General features: G+C 49.5%; 1 protein-coding gene across 1 annotated transcript; it reads left to right on the top strand.

The window, feature by feature from the left end:
* Nucleotides 1-4,611: 4,611 nt before the first annotated feature.
* On the top strand, nt 4,612-5,547 carry LOC137149182 (olfactory receptor 10A4-like). Its single transcript, XM_067542545.1, has one exon. The coding sequence runs from the start codon at nt 4,612-4,614 to the stop codon at nt 5,545-5,547; it is 936 nt and encodes a 311-aa protein (XP_067398646.1).
* Nucleotides 5,548-14,048: the final 8,501 nt, after the last annotated feature.

The following is a 14,048-nucleotide window of genomic DNA, read 5'->3' as shown; positions in this document are numbered from 1 at the left end:
GATCTGTGGCCGTTTTGTGTGTACGCAGGGTCTGAATGAGCTCTCCCCTGCTGATCTAGCTAGGGCAGGGCAGGACTGGGGACTAGGCTGTATTTGCATGAGCACGCCCGCCCTGCATGCTGGGACTGCTTGGCCCAAATGATCTCTTTGGCTGGTGCTGGGTCACAAATCACTTGAGCGTTAACTGCAGGGGTGACAAAATGCTGTTCCCCTTATTGTATGAGCAAAGGGCAGCAGAACTGTGCTTGACCTGCCCTGGTGGAGGGGTCACCCGCGTCTGAACTGAACGCGGTAAGCAGGGGGTTTCGGTGCAGACGGCTGTGAAAGGTAAAAGACGCAGGGACAGGTATCCTGCTAGGAGGTGGTGGCTCTGTGTACAACCAGCTCCTCCCCACTGTTCAGAGATGGCGCTAATTAAAGGCTGCATTAGGGGTCTGTGGTTTTGTTACGTGATCACTGAAGCTGAAATCACTTGCTGTGGGGCAGCGTTTTCTGCCCAGCTGCTTCAGCAGTGACGATCCCCCACTAAGAGCTGACGATCACCGAGAGTCACTGGGTGGACATCAAGGGACCGACCCGCAGAGGTCTCAGTAGAGAAGCAGGTGGTAGCAGGAGGTGATGGTGCGCATTGGTAACGGCTGTCAGGGGGGCCAGTGGAGCGGGGAGCCAGTCGGCTGGAGGAGGGGCCGCTCAGTTGAAGGAGCAAAGGGCCTTTTTCCTCCCCATCCATGTTACCAGATTTGCCCGTCACCTCAGGGTATGTGCATTTATTAGGGTTACCTTCCTGGAGGGGGAGGTGCTGATTCTATTCATGTACTGCTTGTGTCACTTGTGTGTTCATATGGCTACAAGTCCCTTCCCAATGGAGCTATCCTGCAGGACCTAAGGTTTCCAGGGCTGGGTTCCTCCAGCCCCAGATTCAAATAAACTCCCCACAGATACACACACACATTCCAGATTAACCGAGTGCGTCTGAGCGGACCGGGCTATCAGCACTCCCAGCTGACCTGTTACATGTCCCTGCACTCAGCAGGCTGGTCACACAGCACTTTCAGTGCCCACCCTTATCTACCCTTTTGCACCACACCAGAATAGAGCGCACGTCTGAGCAGGCTGGATCCGAACAGCACTTTTCAGCTGCCCCCCTTATATGCCCCTGGACCCCATAGGCTAGGCAGAGCAGCACTTCCTGGCTGTCCCCTTCATATGCCCCTTTGCACCACAATTGTTCTAGCAGTAACCCCCTTGAGGAGCAAACCCCATAGGGTTTCTGGGCACTCCAGGGATCTTTGGCTCAGGTAAAAGAAGCGTTGCAGCAGAGCAAGATAGGGACCGAGAACACAAAGGAGTAAATGCAGTTTGGAGAGACAGAGAGAGAGAGAAAGTGGCAACCCGCTTGATTACAACAGTTATTTTATAGCCAGGTATATAAAACGTATGATACTGATAGTAATCCCATACAAGGAGAGAAACACAATCACATGCTTACAACACTACACAATACTACACAATAATACACAGTTACAGCTGGAGTATTGGAGAAGCTAGTCCAGGGTTGATTACAAAAGTAGAAGGTTATACCTGGACTAAAAGAGAGAGAGAGAGAGAGATAGTGTTGAGTGAAGAAGGGCGGGGGTCTCCCCACTCCGTGCGGCTCAGAGGTTCCCAGCATTCAGGCTGCTCAGCTTAGGGTCTGGAGCGCTTGGGACAGGCAGAGCCCCCGACTCCATCAGTCAGGGAGAGGGGAAGTCCCAGTGGAGCTGATGCTGCATTTGGATCCAAGCATCAGACCAGGGGTTTGAACTTGGGTGGGGGGTTTTGTAGACACCAGGTTTGTTTATGGGTAAACCATGACTCAAGGATGTATCCTAGACGGGTTTTCTGTGTGCTGGACAATAGGAGCTGCTCACCCCTGGCTCTGGGCTGTGTTCCTTGGGGGAGCTCACAATGCAGCCCGGCAGAGTCAGTGTTCTGCAGATCAATAACTGGACTGGTCTGATGATAACTGCAGAGCTGGGTGTGTGCAGGGCTGGGTTCATTTACATCAGGTGCAGAGATCTCCCATCATGCCGTGCGTCCCCGCTTTGCCAGTCCCAGAGTTCAGTGCGGTCCCTGCTTTGCAGCTTGGTTCTCCATTCGCTAGGCTAATTCTTCCATCGTCCATGGAGATGAGGTTCTGTTCTCCATGCGATGTGCTAATTGAGATGCTCCTTTTTACATCTTTGCTGTAGATGAGGCATGGGGAGCTGCCTTGATCCTATCACCCTTGTTTGGAGGGTTTACGTGTGTCTCCCACCGCCTCTCCATTGCTTTTGGTTGCTGGTTCAAGCAGAGGCTGGGGGGGGAGATTCAGGTGAGCCAGAGAGTCGGGGTTTTGCGCCCCGGTTCCCCAAGAACACAGGGCTGCCAGGTAACACGCACCCCAACCAGGCTGGTGAGCTCTGCAGCTGCATCTCTGAACTCTGGGGCTGCCCTGCCTAAGGACGACAACTGGGAGTGGGGGCCGGTGAAGGGAGGGGCACATTCCAGGAGCTGCTGGTTGCTGGACTGAAGAGACGGAGGCAAACGGAAGCTGCCCAACGTACTCGGGGGGGGGGTTTGTGTGTGGTTTTATGCTTGTGGATCCTGCTCGCGGCACGTTCCCAGGTTAATGCGGGTCACTTCCCCTTCTATTAACAGTGTCTTTGCTACACTCAGTCTCTGTGCTGCCGAGAGGGGACGTGTTGCGTCTAGAGGCGCCCGAGGGGTGGTGTGTGATTGTCCCAGGTTATGGGGTGGGGGCTCCAGCCGGTTTTGTGTTGCGCTGTCGAAAAGGAAGCCCTAGAGACTCAACCCGGCCCTTGCTGCTGCCGACTCTGACTGGCAGAAGGGCTACGCGTGCACTCGGGGTGTGTCGGTGTGTCGCTGCGGGAAATCCCCTGTGCGGTGTGTGACCCGTCCGTGCCCAGGGCAGCCACCTGAAAACGGCAAGGTCAGGGCAGGCTGCAAACGGAGAGCAGATTCTCCCAGCGCTGGTGGGTGACACTGAAGCCAGGCTTCCCAACCAGCCACAAACTGCTTCTGATTCCCCCACACTGGTTATCAAGAAACCCAAAATAAAATTACACACAGCCCCTTCACTGCATTCCAGTCTCTGGCTCCCAATCAGCACCAGGTCCAGTAGAGAGACCAGTTCTTTAAACTCTCTGCTCTTTACTACAAAGGTTCCCTCTGACCCCATGGGGTCAGCCACAGCACCAGAGCAATGTGAGTTTGGATCTTACCCAGAATCCCACGCTGCCAGCCAATCCTTTAGTAACTAACACTGAAGGTTTATTGTAAAAAGAAAGAAACAAAGTACGAGAGAAATGTTAAAAGGTCAAAGCAAATCAGACACATACAAATGGTTTGAAAGTCCATGTACATCAGGTTTCCAGTAGAATTGTGGAGTTTGCAGCTTGTCCAGTCCCGCTGGTGAACATCCCGTCCCTGGCTGGTCTCAGTCCTTTGTTTCACAGCTTCAGTTGTAGATCATTTGATCCAGAGGTGGGTAGGTAGGTGGCTGAAAGCTGAACCCCACTGAAGACAAAATGGATCCTGGGCAGCTGCCTTTTCTGTCCTTTTCTGTCTGTGCCAGGCTGCTTGTGGAATTTCACAGGAACCAAAATGGAGTCCAGAGTCACATGGGCCAGTTCTGGTGACTCCTCAGGTGTATCCCTGCCTTCTCCCCCGGGGCCCTTGTACCTGTGAATGTCTTAATGGGCCATCAAGCAGGCTAGTGCTGCAGCCATCCCGTCTGGGGTGTGTCCCAGCCAGCACAATTTGAAATACAGATATATCAACTATATCCATAACTTCCATCACACACATAACAGGTGCACAGAAACATCATCATCGTACTTAGCACATCACAGCCTTTCTAACAGTGCCGCACACGGCATATCTCACATGGATTACTATGATTTTGACACACTGATGTTAAATAATAAAATAAATGCTCCCTCACCCCCCAATCCAGCCAGCGTGACACGGTGAAACCTGGAGCGATGGAGCAAAGCCGAGCCACGTTAAATTTTGGACGAGGCATTTGAGTCGGGACTTCTTCCAGGTTTGCAGGGTAGAGCTCCAGAGGGGTCTGTCTACACAACGTTGCACTGAGCAGGAGTGAGCTTCCCAGCCCGGGTTAGCAGAGCTCACGCTAGTGCTCTAAGAATAGCCCTGCAGACAATGTGTGAAGTGGTGGGTGAGACTGGAACTCGGGATCTGACGCCTCGGGAGACGGGTGCTATACAGGCGAGCCCCATAGCAGGAGTCTGCCAGCCCAGGCTGGGAGAGTCGCTCCTGCTTGCTCCAAAAGGCTGTGTAGACACACCCAGTGTGGTCTGGCTGGTAACAGGAGCCAGGGATATTAGCCTCTGCAACCTGGGGAATGGGAAATGAGACAGAGCAACCCTCTCCTCCTGGCTTCTTAGTGCCACGGAGCGTCAGTCACCAGATGTCTCACACTGGCCATCCACACGTGGACACTGGTGTGTCACACATAACATCTATGTATTTCTTATAGGAGTCACCCAACGCACCCAGTTCATGAACACTTTTATCGCCTCCACAGATGGAAAACAGCCGCAGGCCATGGCTGGCAGGAACCACACAGTGGTGATACACTTCTTCTTCGTGCCTGTCTCCAACCTCCTGGTGCTCCGCGCTTCCCTTTTCTTCCTGCTGATGCTGATGTACCTCCTTACCATAGCGGGGAATATGCTCATCATCACGCTCACGGTGGTGGACCCTGCCCTTCGCTCCCCCATGTATTTCTTCCTCCGGAACTTGTCCTTCCTGGAAATCAGTTACACCTCGTCCATCATCCCCAAGATGCTGGTGAACTTCCTCTCCGAGGACCAGAGCATCTCCTTCCTGGGCTTCGCCACACAGATGTATTTCTTCACCTTCTTGGGGATCACAGAGTGCTGCCTACTGGCCGCCATGTCCTACGACCGTTACGTGGCCATATGTCACCCTCTGCACTACACGGCCATGATGAGCAGAGCGGTGTGTCTCCAGCTCTCAGCAGTGTGCTGGCTCATCGGGCTGCTGGTGGGCGTCGAGCAGACAACTCTCATATTCACTCTGCCCTACTGCGGGCCGAACAGGATCAACCACTTCTTCTGCGACCTGTCCCCGCTGCTGAAGCTGGCCTGCGCGGATACCTACAAGAATGAAATTTCTATTTTCATCAGCTCTGTTCTCTTCATCATGGTGCCCTTCCTGCTCATCCTTGTGTCCTACCTCCACATCCTCCATGCTATCCTCAAGAGACCATCAGCCACGGGCAGGAGCAAAACCTTCTCCACCTGCTCCTCCCACCTCATCGTGGTGACCTTGTTTTACGGCTCCGGCATCGTGACGTATCTGAAGCCCAAATCCAGCAACTCACTCAACATTGACAAACTCCTTTCCCTGTTCTACACGGTCGTGACCCCAATGCTGAACCCTTTGGTCTACAGCCTGAGGAATAAGGAGGTGAAGGAAGCCCTGAGACGGGTGATGGCCAGAAAAATATCAGTTTGAACCCTGTAATATATAGATACCCGTTCTTCTATTGAATTGGGCACTACCTGTAATAAGCGCTGAACATTGCCTGTTCTGTGTGTTTGCCTGAGGATTGTACAGATGTTGTTTATTGGCATATATGGGGTTAATTCAATAGCTGGGCGTTCAGGAAATTACCCAGGAAGATGGACAACAGCCCAGGTGAGAGGTCCTCAGCAGACACCAAGGCCAATAAACCGTGATCTGCTTGCCTTGCCTGTGGTGGGCCTGCCGGACCAGTTTTCCCAGGACTGTATCCCTCCACCTGTGATGGGAGGGACATCAAAAGACTGAGGAGGAAGGGGGTTTAAGGAGACACGCTCCCTGCCTAGAGGTGACCCTAGTTGGGTGAGATAATTTAGGAAACAAAAATTCCAAAAGTTGAGGGTTTCCTCAAGGAACCTGAGCCTTCCTAGAGGTTCTGCCAAGGGAAGGCAAACCTTTAGGTAAGATAAACCCGGGTGTAGCCTTTAGTTGTTTTAATCCTTTTTTCTTCCGATGCTGAGCTCCTACTGTTAAGATTAAACAATACTTTGTTTGAAACAGGCTGTTTCGGGTCAGTGTATCCAGCCCTGGTCACAGCTCCCCGTGGGGAGACTTGCTGGTGCTGAGTTCAGTCAGACCTGCTAAGTAATTCTGGTTGATATCCAGAGTGCTGTCACCCAGGGAACCAGTCTGGGAGTGGGAGAATTATAGCAGTCCACCCCAGAGAGGCGAAGGTTTGAGGCCTGACACCTGGAGTCCACCAGAGAGACCTGGCGAGGGGACAGAGGTGCAGCTATCCCTAAACCAAGACAATGCTTTTCTTTTCTCTTTACCTTCTTACTTGCTTGCCTTTTCTCTCTCTTCTTTTGCATTTCTGACTCTCTTCTTTTTCACTTCTTTCTTTTTCCATTTTTTTCTCCTTTTTTTCTTTTCTCCTTTCTTCTCTTCTCATCCCAGCCACCAGCACCTTTTCCTTTTTAAGGGGTGGTTGTTGAATGAGTCTGACAAATACTTTTTTGATGCAGTTTCATTTGCTTATTCACCGTGTTTTGAAACACAAGTAAATTAAAGCACATTAGGGAACTTTAAGCACATGGCACCATGACTACTCATGTGCTAAAAATTCAACACTTATCTCAGTGTCTTGTTGAATCGGGATCATAAAACCTCCATATCAGTGTGACCAAAGCGTGTTACCTGGCCTGTAATGACCCTGAATTGACTGTCACAACTGTTCACCCACAGACAGACAGGGATTTCCCGTCGTGTATAACTCTACGAGACCAGCGCGTGCATCTTACGCAGTGTCTGAGTCTTATACGTTCAGATCCACAGGACAGCCCTGGGGACATGGGGGTCAGGGCTGGTTGTGGGCGCAGGTTCCTCTCACTGCTGAGTTTGGCCCGTTGTGGCGTTCCCCTCTCCAGCCTGGACTGGTGTGTCGCTGTGTCACCCCAATCCCCCCACTCCTGGGACCTGTCTTGTACTTGCCCCGCTGTGTGAATCACCCACTCTTGGGTCAGCCCAGCACAGCCTTCTGCAGACAAGTGGTACCTGGTTTAGTGACTGAGTCCTTCTGGCCAGCCACTCATGGGATTACGCAATGCTGTGACACACACCCCCAGGCAGCACCCCAATGAAACCCTAGGAACTGCTGTTCTACAGAATTCAGTGCTGCCACTGGACTCTGCAAGCTCATATGTCCGTCAATTTATCAAAGACCTGATCTGCCACAGCTCTGTCACTTTTAATGAAGTCTCTACACTCACCCAAACCACGAGCGCTGCTTTGGATAAAACAAACCAGTACGTTTATGAAGTACAGAAAGATTTTAAGTGATTCTAAGGCACAGGAATATAAATCAGACAAAAACAAATAAAAGCAAATCACATCCTCAACTAAACTCAACACTTCAGCAGCCTTACAGTTGTTAGATGGTGCTCACCACAGGCTGGTTGCACGGCCTCCAACCAGGCTCCCCGCCCGTGAGCAGTCTGCCTTGATGTGGTTTTGTCAATGAACTGCAAGAGAGAGCTCAAGCGATCAGAATGTCTCTGCCTTTAACCCCTGGGCCTCCGCCACCCCCTGGTCAGGTGCTCGGCCATGTCCAGCAGGGCTTCCTCCAATGAGTATCACCTCAGCAGATGTTCAGGCCAGTCCATTGTTCCTGGAAGAGCTCGATTGTTTTATGCCGGCCTTAGTGAGGCGTGAACGCTCAGTCTGCAGGCAGTGTCGGCCTGGCTTTCCTTCTTTCTTCGGAAGCACAGGTGAGCTCAGTTTCAAAGCTCAGGCCTCTGGACCAAAATGGTCAAAACTTTTCAGCTCCTGGACGCTCAGGGTTGGTTCACAACAGGGCTTCAGCATCAGGTGAGCCTCTGGCACAGGGGGGTTGGATTTTGTGTCTCCTTATTCTGGGTGCTCGCTCTAACCAAGAGGCGCCCCAACTTTTTACCCAGGTGACCCATCACTGTGTTTTGTCTTTTGTGATCCACCTCCTCTGCTGCCGCCCCCTCCTCGCCCTGCAGAGGGGGCATCGATCCCCTGAAGCCCCCCCTCTGCCCAACACCAGAGCCCCAATTCTGGCCCCAAGGGGAAGCCCACGGGTGTGGGGGACAGTTTGCAGATTCAACCGGGCTGGGCCCGGCTCCCTGCTCCATCTGTTGCAACATAGCACACGAGGTCACAGAGCCACTCAGGTTTGGCCTGGACACCCCTCCGTCACGTGTGGGATGGGCTCGCTCTCCAACCTTTCCCCCCATCGGTACCGCCATCCACATCCGGCTGGGAGAAGTTACATTTGCCTGGAGCCCAGGGATGGGTTAATCGGACCCTGGTGACAACTCATCATGGCCCAGTTTGGGAAACACTGCTTTAACACCAGCCTATGGAGTCATTCTAAGAACATCAGAATGGCCGTTCAGGGTCAGACCAATGGTCCAGCTAGCCCAGTCTCCTGTCTTCCAACCGTGGCCACACCAGGTGCTCCAGAGGAACTGAACAGAACAGGCAGTCATCGAGTGATCCAGCCCCTGTTGTCCAGTCCCAGATTCTAGCACTCAGAGGTTAGGGACGCTCAGAGCGTGGGGTTGCATCCCTGATAGCCATCGATGGGCCTGTCTTCCATGAACGTATCTTGCTCTTTTTTGAACCTTGTTATACTTCCGGCCTCCACAACGTCCCCTGGCCAAGAATTCCACATTCTCTCGTTTGCTCTATCTGGCTGAACGCCTCTAATTATTTCATCCACAATGGAACAGCGTCCACACGGCTGACTGAGGGAGCTCCACATCCGAATGTCCTGTTACCCCAGCGGTTCAGGCATGCACAAGAGAGGAGGCAGATCTCTGTTCAAATACTTCCTTCTCCTCCGCAGGCAGAGGGGGGACTTGAACTAGGGGCCTCCCGCTAGCCCTGATGCAGCTGTGTAGGACTGAGTGGACTCGTAGGCGCTAAACTTTGACATCGCTTTATTTTTGAGTGCAGTCATGTAACAAAAAACATCTACATTTATACATTGAAATGGGGACAGCCTCAGGTTCAAACACGCACTGAAGGGCAGGGAGGATTAATGTCGTCTCATCTGCTATTCTCCCTTGCAATCTTAGACAGTACAGCAGCAATTTGCATGCCACACAGCATCAGGGAAGGGAACGCTCAAGGGACGATACAGGGGATTACGGTGTAGAACAAATCCCTATTAACCCTGGGGTTTCACTATAAATGGGAACCGTTCCCAGCCTAGCAACAGAAGTTACAGTTAAAAACTTTTCATGCTGTCTGGGCAGAGCATCAAATTACAACTCTTTTATCCATACCAGTATGTAAATGTATCCATTTCCAGCAACTCCCCATAGACCCTGATTTGGTGACACTAAAATGTGAGGTCTCTTTTGTGTGCAGGGAGCCCTATTTGAAGCAGTGTGTATTTTTAAAAGCTGTGAACTTTGGCAGTGAAAACACAATTACCATTCACCAAAAAATAAAAGGTATTTAACCCTTTTTAGCCGTTTAAATGGCCTTAATATATAAAATAAGTTTAAAGGGGAAAAAATTATGTAACAGACCCCCCCCATGCCTCCCTCCTTTTGAAAAAATGTGTGAAGAAGGTAGATAAAAATTAACCCCACACCCTGGTTAGTCGAAGAAATGACTTTTTAAAAATTCATTTTCAGTGGCCCCCCCACAGCCCCTTTTTTTAAAAAACAGCTTGAGGCCTATAAATAGAGAAAACTGGAGATTCTATTGCTGACGCAAGACTTCTGCCATCATGGGACACAATGACATGGTCAGAGACAATACCATTTTGTGGGTGCCACCGTGGTTTTTATGCATGTGGGGTGTTTAGGAAAAAATAATAGTTTTTTTTTTTTGAATGGGGCGATGTCTTTTCCCTTAAAATATCACAATCCGCACTAGAAGTGTTAACAAATTTTGGTAAGATGCTTAATATGTTACAGAATTATGGTTTATTCTTGAAGGAATTGTTTTTAAAAGTTTTATTTTTTTACTCTAGACCAAAGTCAAAGTCAACACAGGGTGGTTTTTACAGATGATGATCTGAGCTGATCTGTTCAAAAGAATTGTCTTTTATTAGAATCAGAGTACAAATTTAAAGCAATGCATTTTCCTCCCTCTGTGTAAAGGTTTTGAAAGACGTTTTCCCTGGTCGTTGGTAAACAAGACCGTGCAGGTTTTCGATTGCGGTGACCGGATTATGTTTTAGAATCATCTGATTTATGCGAAGAAGATCAATCGAGGCAGACACCTTTATAAAAAGGCCCAGACAAACATCTCTGAAGCCGCTGCCATTTCCAGGGGTGGAAACGAATGATACAAAGGGTCCAGTCCAACACCTCTAAAGCCTTCACTGCACATGAGGAAGCAGTTTTTAAAAGGGCAAAGGCAAACAAGACTGTAGCAATGGCAGTTTCCGAGGATGGAGATGAGCGGGACAAATCTGAGCGACTCACGCCACCTGCCGTTCTTAGAGCGACATTTGCTGTCTGTGAGGAGCTGTTTAATGCTTGCGCGTCCCTTGTGCATTCCGTAGGCAAAACGTTTTCGCAGTTACTTACTGAGGTGTTTCAGAAGCCAGAGAGGGAGGCCTTACACCAAAAGAGAACAGAAACACAGGCAGTGATTGTAAAATTGGAGAAAGCACTGAAAGGCAGCAGTGACTAAAGACTAAACCTAAAAATGTAAAGAGGGGCTGGGAAAAAAGGGGGAGAAATCGAAAAGATTAAGGAGGCTTTTGGCAAAGAAACTTCCAAAAACCAGAACGCTTTTAAGGAGCCACCCCCCGCAGCCAAAAAAAGGAAACAGACATAGACCACGTGAGCCCCGCTTCTGAAAGTGCGGTATCTCCCTCTCCGAAAGCAGTGTTTGGAATGTGTGAGATGCTTGGTAAGGCACCAAAGAGAATTAAACGCTTATGAGCGCTTCCAAGAATTTCGTTTAGCTAATTCGGACGGAGGGACGGACTTCATGCTGGCCATGGTTTTTGCTAGATGGTTTTAAGAACCGGTTGGGGCCTGAAGATTTTTTTTACAGCTCCGTTTAGATGCTCCAGGGCGAAACCGACCTCTCTTTTCTCAAAGGAGGCCTCGGGACGATTTAAACATTGCCGATTTTTGAAATCGTTGTCATCAACATATTGCAGAGTAACGCAGAGATCACAGGGTCCATTAGTCTAAGGCTGGTCTTATGGTTATTAGAAACAGGGCAGATGGAGGTGGGATGGTTAGACCCTTAAAGACTATCAGGTACAGTAAAATCATCGGAAAAAAAACGTTTATTGGATTTAAATAACTGGTGTTTTGCCGGGAGCGTTCTGGGTCTCTTATCAAATGAAAAACTCACAGATGCCCAACTCTGAGCGGGAGCCAGATGTCTCCACCATGAGCTGGGACTGTCAGACCAAAAAAGGGTCAGTTTTACAGACGTGTGCTCTTTTGAAGAGCGCTTAGGCGTGGCTATTCAAATAATTGATCGTGAAAATGGAAATTGGCGCTTTTTTACGACGGGAGGGGAACCCCGCCCCAAACCGGGGTTTGTTCCGTTACATGACAAACGTTATTATGGTGTTCTAAAGATAAAAGCCTTTATCAGAGTGCCGGGTTTGTGCCCCGTACAGCCGGCATCAGACGGTAAAGTCAGTTGTAAAACTAGACGTCTTTGCGATAAGTGCGGCTGCTATAAAGTTAAAGATCACAAGTGGAAAAGCACAAAGTCTCCCCAGGGTTATCAAGACAGACAGCATAGTTGGTCATGAATGTTATATGCAGAATATCTGAAGAGAGGAAGGTTTATGTGTTTTAGTCTTAGCATAGCTTTCCTTTGACAACCTCTGACAACCTGCTAGCCACCATCTCCATCTTTAGAGGTTTTTAAGCTGCGGCTTGACAAAGCCCTGGCTGGGATGATTTAGCTGAGGTTGGTCCTGCTTTGAGCAGGGGTTGGACTAGATACCTCCCAAGGTCCCTTCCAACTCTATGATTCTATGATCTCAGAAATAGTGCTCGATGCTTTCAAAGGAAAGGACCCCCTGACCTCCTGACACGTGAGCGTGCTAAAACAAAAATGGGGAATTATTCAAAAACTAAGTCTAGAAAAGGCCCCCTCTCAAAAGAAAGAAGCTGCGTGTAAAACAGGTCTGTCCTTCCTTGAGCTTTGCACTCCCCCTGCTGTCAGGCCTTTTAATTATCAGCTAATGTAACACGCTGAAAAATTCCAGAGGGGGAGCCGTGTTAGTCTGTACACAGCAAAAACAACGTGAGTTCTGTAGCACTTCAAAGACTAACCATTTTATTTTCAGCAGGCATACGCTTTCGTGAGCCTCAACTCACTTCCTCAGATGCAGCTGGTAGAAATGATACAGCAAATAGGAAATACACAGAAGGCAACAGTTACATATCCCAGGGCATAGATGACCCATTCTCACCTCCTACTCAATGGTTGTCATCAAGCCTCAAGTACCCGGCTTCCCCATTGTTATCTGGATTCAGAAATGAAAGACATTCTTCAAAGATCCGGTTTATCCAACTCCAAGAAAAGTTAAACTGTACAAAAGGGTCCTACAGAGCTGCCTGGTCCTGAGCAAATCAGGTGACGCTGAAAAGACTAAAATAAGTCTCTTTCTCCCCAAGCAAGAGCGAGGGCAAATGTGCCCTCCTAAAGCCGAAGGGCGTTCATCGGCCATCATCACTCGGGAGATATTGGTTTTCTGAAAGCCTTGGCAGAGCCGAATGTGCCTATGTCCATCATAGGGCATGTCACCGAAAAAGAGTTTTGTCTACAAACAGATCTAGAACCTGCTGGCATCCCACCCCGCCCTTTTAGAAATGGCCCTGCTAAAAAAACCAAAACACGAGTGGTTAACGGTGTGAAATAAACAAAAAACCAGGGCGTGCTTTATTCAGGCACCTCTTTAAACTCACGCAAGAACATGTTGAAACGTGTTTGGGACAGGCCTGGAAACACCTGACGTTGTCCCTTTTACAAACTGCACTGCCATGTGGTCGTTGTCTGCTAAATCGTTTGTACACAATTTTAAAATCTGGTCAAAAGATAAACCCTTACTACCGTTTCTTTTAAAAAAATACACAATGCAAGCCACAGGTTATAGTGAGAGGATGCGGTAGTCATCTCTGTGAATCACGCCATCATGAGAGTTGTGGTTTTAAAAAGTCATAATAGATTTAGGAAGTAAAACACTGCCTGGGGGAAATCCATAGGTGTCAAAGAATTCACCTGGCCCCTGCTTTGATTAGACAGCCAGCCAGTGTTCCCTGGACAGGTTATGGGAGGGCGTGTTAACAATAAGCCCCAGAGGTCTTCTGGACAGACACAAGGTCCTTCAGGAGCAAGTCGCTCGGAAAAACATCTAAAAAAGAAGCACCCATTGCTAAAAGGCACCTTAACTGCTCGGTGTTCGTAACCACGTTGAGTCAAACTGGACTTTCTTTCTCTGGCTCACCTCCATTACGCTGTCAAAACCCTCATTCACTAGCACGTTGACCGGAGAGGGCAGCGCCCTTGTGAACCACGCCTCCGCTCTGAGATTTCTGGTTTTAATCAGAGAAGAATAATCGGCCCCTTCCTGGGCCAGGATCAGACAGGAGGCGAAGAGCAGGTAACCCTGGGGAAATTCACCACGGTCAGCCAAGAGTCTTTTATGTATTTCCCGGTCACCTGCAGGAGTTGCATGTTCCCCTTCTCAAAACCAGGTTGTAGAGGTTTGTTCGGCACCTGTTCACATCCCCAGATAAGGCTGCGAAATGAATGTCGCAATGTTTAAAGTTGAAAGGGTTTTTAGTGTAATTGCCGCTGGAGGCGTCATTATATATAAAACCCGTAATGAGCTGTTCGGGTAACTGTTCCCAGAAGAGCTTTTCCGGGTCACTGACACGACTCCCGGCCAGAATACTTTATGCCCACTGTCATGCTGGGTAGCTGGCGGGAGAGCATCTGTTATATTGTTTGACATCAATGTCAAA

The sequence above is a fragment of the Emydura macquarii genome, unplaced genomic scaffold, assembly GCF_026122565.2.
Source record: "Emydura macquarii macquarii isolate MOO-44397 ecotype Brisbane River unplaced genomic scaffold, CSIRO-AGI_Emac_v2 contig_713, whole genome shotgun sequence".
NCBI classification, from domain to species: domain Eukaryota; kingdom Metazoa; phylum Chordata; order Testudines; family Chelidae; genus Emydura; species Emydura macquarii.
Note: the sequence above shows the minus strand (reverse complement) of the source record. Positions and strands in the feature narration are given on the sequence as shown.